Genomic DNA, 6,188 nt, shown 5'->3' with positions numbered 1-6,188 from the left:
CTTCATGGCTTCTATCATGGTCCTGAGCTCATCTATTTTTCTGTCAGTTTTTGCTCTAGAGTCTCAAATCACGACTTCCATTTTTCTCACTATCTCTATGGTTATCTGGGAAATTATTTCTGTTTTGAAGTTTTCTAGAGCCTGATTGATCTGTTTTGTTACTTCCTGTGCTTTGAGTTCAGGGTGTCCTGGTGGTTCACTATTGGCCTTTTCATTTGCCCTACTGTTTGCCATTGGTGAACTGGAAGTCTGTCCTTGTGTCTTGCTTAAGTCTTTTCTCATTTTAATTTTTATTGTTGGACTGTCCTTGGTTTAATCTTTGGATTATCACCCAAATCTTCCTGATATAGTTGCACCCTAGCTTCTGTGTCTCTAACGACCCATGGACATTCTCATCTTCGTAACATCATACAAAACAGCTCATTAAATCAACGCCAATGCTTTACCCCAACTGATACATCAGCAACACATTAAGATCAAGCACAACTTGGACACTGATCACCTGTGGTAGTCACTAGTCTATCACCCTTAAATATTTGCATTAAATTGAAATCAAGAAGCAGTCCAGAACATGTCTGCAGTGAACAAACTTTTCAATATACTATATTAACCATTTAGTGGCTCAGACAGAGCGAGGATGGAAGACCCCTGATCTCAGTTAGCTGATTGCTGAACCCCATGACGCTGACTGACCTCGGGCTGCAAGGCCCAGATTGATTGCAAGGCCCATCCTTCTGAATGGTTGAACTCCGCAACGTTCTATTACAGGTTTCCCCTGCCCTTTCTTTAAAGATGTTCAAAGTTGGGAACTCAGAAAAATAACCTTGATGTTCACCTCTGTCTTTGCAGAGTGGGTCCAAAGACTTGCACAGTCAGGAGGTCTGAGAGTGTGGGGGGGGCGCTTATGGGGGTTCAGGGGCGCCCGCACGGCTACCTTCCCAGCACTTGAGCGATTGCTGCTGGGTCGGTAGCAGCCGTGGTTCTCCTTCCCGCGGTGGATCGGCCAGGCCTACCTCCTGGTGCTTGAGCAATGGCTGCTAGGTCGGGAGCAGGCGTGGTTCTCCCAGTGTGCTGTGATTCTGATGGGCTTTCCTTTGCATGTGATTTGCTTCTTTTCTCTTACTGCTTGTAGTATTTTGTTCTTCTGTTGGGTTACTGGGATCTTGATTATTATATGTCTAGGTGTAGGTTGTTTTTAATCATGGTAGTTGGTGTCCTATATGCCTCGCTTATCTGTACGTCTAATTATGCCCCTCTGTTTGAGAAGTTTTCTGTCATTAATTCTTTGAACAGCTTTTTTAAGTCATTTGCATTTTCTCCTTGTACTTCATGGATTCCTATCAGTCTTACATTATTCTTCTTTGCATCATCTAGGAGTTGTTGGATTGATTTCTCATGCTCCCTTACTGTTTTTAAGAGACCTCTCTTCATGGTCACTGTCTGCGATCCTATCTTCTATATCTGAAATTCTATCTTCACAATCTTTTATTCTGTTGTGTCCTCTTTCAGTAGAGTTTTTAATCTCCTGGATATCCATTTGAATCTGTTTAATGGATTCCATTTCTTTTCTATGTTGGGTGTTCATTGTTTCCATTTCTTTCTTATTCTGGGCCTTCATGGTTTCTGTTATGTTCCTAAGCTCATCTATTTTTTTGTCAGTTTCTGTTCTGGAGTCTCAGATCATGTCTTTCATTTTGCTCACCATCTCTGTGGTTAACTGGGAAATAATTCCTATTTTGAATTTTTCTAGAGCTTGATTCATCAGTTTTTTTACTTCGTGTCCTGTGAGTTCTGAGTGTTCTGGAGGTTCACTCTGAATTTTCATCCTCCTTTGCTCTACTCTTTTGCTATTGGTAGACTGGAAGTCTGTCTTTATGGCTTGCTTAAGTGTTTTCTCATCTTTATTGTTGCTGTTGGGTTTTCCTTGATTTAGTCTCTGGGTCACTAAATCTTCCTGATATCAGTGTGTCCCAGCCTTTGATTCTTTAATGACTTATAGACATTCTCATTTTCATAATTGAGGAAACATCTCATCAAATCAATCCCTATCCTTTATCCCAATCGATACAATCAGGAACACAATAGGATCAATCACCAGCCTTTATAGCCCACCATGCCTCTGCAGAGTGCATCCAAGGACTGGCTCAATCAGAGCATCTAAGAGCCGGGCGGGGGTGGGCGACAGTGCTTCATGGCACCTGCACGGCTACCAGCCTGGCACTGGGGTGGAGCCAGTCAGTGGCGCCCACTGGAAAAGGTGTGGCTCCAGAGGAGGCCCATAGATTGGGCCAGGCCACGCAGCAGAGGGGGCTCTCGATGTACATTATTTTCTAAATGTTATTTTATTATCATATTCTCTTTCCCCTACCCTTCCCACTTTCCCTACACCTTTAGCCCTTTTCTTCCTATTTCACATTGTCAGTTATCTCATTCGGATCTTATGTACTATTATACTTTTTCACACCAGAGAAACTATTCAGTATTTACACATGTGTGTATTTTCTAAATTTTAAATAAACTCAAAACTTTAGGATATTTACCAGAATCAAGGTGATTATTCAGCATTTAACTTCCCACTTTCCCTACACCTTTAGCCCTTTTCTTCCTATTTCACATTGTCAGTTATCTCATTCGGATCTTATGTACTATTATACTTTTTCACACCAGAGAAACTATTCAGTATTTACACATGTGTGTATTTTCTAAATTTTAAATAAACTCAAAACTTTAGGATATTTACCAGAATCAAGGTGATTATTCAGCATTTAACTCATGATTATAGAGCACAAGAATCTTGTAAGGTAAAACCTGCCTTATACTTTCAGAAAGACTATACAATTTAGAGATACAAAATTTAGGCTTGTGATTCAGCTTGGAAGCAGCATCAATGTATAAAGGTAACATAATTCTTCTCTGTTTGACTTCTCCACTCTATCACTATTTTTCTTACTTTATGCTCTAGTAATTAAAATTTTAAATTATAAAGCTCAATTTTTGTACAAGGAAAATACAAAACCTTTTGATTTTCCAAATATGATACTCTCATCTTGTGAAGATCTGTGCCTTTGCAGATTCTCATTCTTCTGATATTTTTGTACTGGGGATCGAACTCAGGTCCTTGTGCTTAAGAGGCAGGCAGCAGAACCACTGAGATAAATCCCCAGCCTGATATTCTCATTCTTTTTGGCTTAAAATTCTTTGAACTTTCACTTTGACAACACGATATGCCACTTACTAAGTTCTCAGAGGATGCTGATGGTCTGTAGATCATATTTTCAGTAACAAGCATCTTTGCTTCCTGGCAGACTTATCATCCTGAATATTTCCTCATTTTCTCCTCTTAATTCCTATGAGTTCATCTAATTGTTCTTTCCTAGTAATGTCATTACACAATATATAACTTTACTATACTTTTTATTATAATTATTTATAGATTGTCTTTACTTATTGAAAATTTTTATACACAGAGACTGTCTTTCATCCTTGTATACCAAAAGCCTACCAAACTGTTTATCAGAAAATAAGGTTTTAACAGATGTTGTCAGATGGTTTTATTACAGCCTGTTTACAGTTACATTATCAAATTATATACCAAAAATTAAGAGTGGCCTTTTCATTTTGATTATAGTAAAAAGAAAGAGAATTATGAGTCTGAATTTTCCCCCTTACTCTTTTTTAGAAGGATAAAAATCTCAAATGCATTCTGTCCAAAGATGGGCTTTGAATTAATTTTCCAACATTTTGAAGTCTCTAAGATAACAATAGTATTTCTCAAGATAACTTTGTTTGTAAAAGTAAGGTTTTAAGAAAAATAATGATTATTTTTTTTCTACCCAAGGAGAAGTACAAATGTCTACCACAAGACGAAAACGTAATATGTTATGTTGTTTACCGTAAGCTGTAGTAAGATGAGCTCGATTGTTGACAGGTATGTTTATAGAGACTTTTAAAAATATTTGAATTATTTAAAATATTTGGAAATTCGCTAATAGAATAATGGTCCATATCAGATAGTAGACATAATTACTATTTTCAATTTCTGTACTGAACAGCCATGGTATAATAGGAAGTATGTCAGTATTTTCAAGAGCCAAAGTTAATAGTATGTTGTATTTTAAGAGGATAATGAGTCACAGTTTTTAGTCATTTGATCAAAAGCTGTTTGGCATGAAATGGTAACAATTACAGATGTTTCCTTGTCACCTTATAGTTTCTTGGTGTTAACTCCATCCCTTCAGGTGTCTTAGCATTTGTGCCTGATAAGATGCAACTAAAATTAGGATCACTAGTTGAATTGTAATGTTTGAACCTCTCTCTTATGAAAAGGATAAACTTGATTTCTTAGATTCTAAGACTTCTTTTTTAAAATTTTAACATCTCTGATATTTGATGAGCCTAAACAATTGATTTGTAATTCAACTGGTAGCATTGATTTTCCTTTCTTAGGAGCACAAAAATAATGAGTCTTTATCTTAAGTGTGATAAAATATAGTGATTATTTTTAAAGCTACTCTTGACTGAAGTACAAAATATTTTTGTATTTCTAATCTCAATCCATAAGATTTTACAGGGAGGTTAATGTTTAAGTTCACATAGCTGGTAAGTGATGTGCTGGAATTTTAACTTGTGTTGGTTTGTCACTAAAGTTACAGTGCCTTTATTATACTGTACTGTGTGACTTGTCCATGGGGAAAAAATTTAAGAATTTGGGGGGTAGAGTTGCATGCAGAAGTAACTATTGACGTCTGAAGGCAGCTCCCCTTCTTTCTGTGAGCTATGTAGTGAAGATCTGTAGTCTACCAGAGTGGCTATGAATGTATGGCACATGTGCTGCAGTGGGCTGTTTGTATCACTGAAAGCTCTAAAGGTTCGCCATCCTTGCTCTGCCAGAATGTAAGACCTGAAGACAAGGAATGTCCTTAGATAGGCCTGCTTCATCATGACCATAGGTTTGGACTATGCCTAGTTAGAGATGGAATCTATTGGAAATCTTTTCCTCAGAAAGATATTTCTTTACTGCTTTAGAGGGGTTAAACATGATTTTGGTGTTACTCTTCTAAATGATTACAGACAGTATGACATCTGAGGATGACGTGAGTGTTAGAACATAAAGCAGTGATTATTAATATGGATTGCTTTTGTCTCTGAATAGTATCAAGTTATGGGCTTTCTCCTCAGAAAAGATGCATATGCACACAAAATTTTTCATAAATTTCTAGGCATAAGTGGAATGCCAAAAATCTAGTCAAATAGCTCCAGGAAACAAGCTTTGTGGTTTATGAGTCTGGGCACTTGATGTGCTGTTGACCTGTAAAAGCCACAGAAAGATGTGGCTTCACCAGTGAATGGTGAGTACATGAAACCACTGGAAATGGTTTAATATTACTGTGCCTTACCTTAAGGAGTTAACTGCCCAGCGCTCTTGATATAATTTATTAGAATGTTCTCACCCCACATCATCCCATTGCTGACCTTACAGTGTCATGTAGATCTCTCCTCAATGTCTCTACTTCAACAAGTCCTTTCCTAATTATTCAGACTAACCACTCAGTAAGTAAAATTGATACCTTAAAAAAAAAGCTTGTTGTCAAACATTTTCAGGTTTGTTCCCATCCACTAGAAAAAATAAGCCGTAAGAGAGCAGCTGTACTTCTTTTTTTAAAATTGAGTTTATTGGTACATTTTAGGTATACAGTACAGTTACATTCATCATTGGGATCTTGTACCTTTACATGACAGGTCTTGGTTCTCACTTTTTTCTCCTTGTCCCTGCCCTCCCTTCATATACTTCTTAATTACTAGTCTCTAACCAAATCCAAAGCAGAAGAATTGGGCCAGGGATTTAACTCAGTGGTTCCGCAGCCTGCCTCGTAAACGCAAGGACCCGAGTTCGATCCCCTATACCACGCGCGCACACACACACACACACACACACACACACACACACACACACAAAAGGCGAAGAATCATGCACCTGAATGCTAATAAATATTTGTCAAATGGATCAGAAAATGAATAAAAATTTATAAGCTAATGTGCTAAATTGTAATGTTAATGAGTAATTTGTAATTTTACAAATGTATCAAAAAATTTAAATTATGGTGTTATAATTATTAAAAATAATTCCAAGTGAACAATTTTATACAATGGCAAATCATTGACTTTCTGTAGGTTTTCCCTGGTTATTA

General features: G+C 37.2%; 1 protein-coding gene across 6 annotated transcripts in view; it reads left to right on the top strand.

Annotated features, from left to right (window-relative positions):
• Window positions 1–6,188, top strand: part of Clock (clock circadian regulator) — a 125,658-nt gene that overhangs the window by 65,899 nt on the left and 53,571 nt on the right. For all 6 annotated transcript variants that reach the window (XM_010640278.1, XM_010640277.1, XM_010640275.1 and 3 more), the window contains one exon: window positions 3,839–3,928. In XM_010640278.1, coding sequence (XP_010638580.1) covers window positions 3,882–3,928 — 47 coding nt within the window. In that variant the 5' untranslated portion in view covers window positions 3,839–3,881. The remainder of the gene's footprint in view (window positions 1–3,838; window positions 3,929–6,188) is intronic.

Source organism: Fukomys damarensis, unplaced genomic scaffold (assembly GCF_012274545.1).
Source record: "Fukomys damarensis isolate Sample0158 unplaced genomic scaffold, DMR_v1.0_HiC HiC_scaffold_35, whole genome shotgun sequence".
NCBI classification, from domain to species: Eukaryota; Metazoa; Chordata; class Mammalia; order Rodentia; family Bathyergidae; genus Fukomys; species Fukomys damarensis.
Note: the sequence above shows the minus strand (reverse complement) of the source record. Positions and strands in the feature narration are given on the sequence as shown.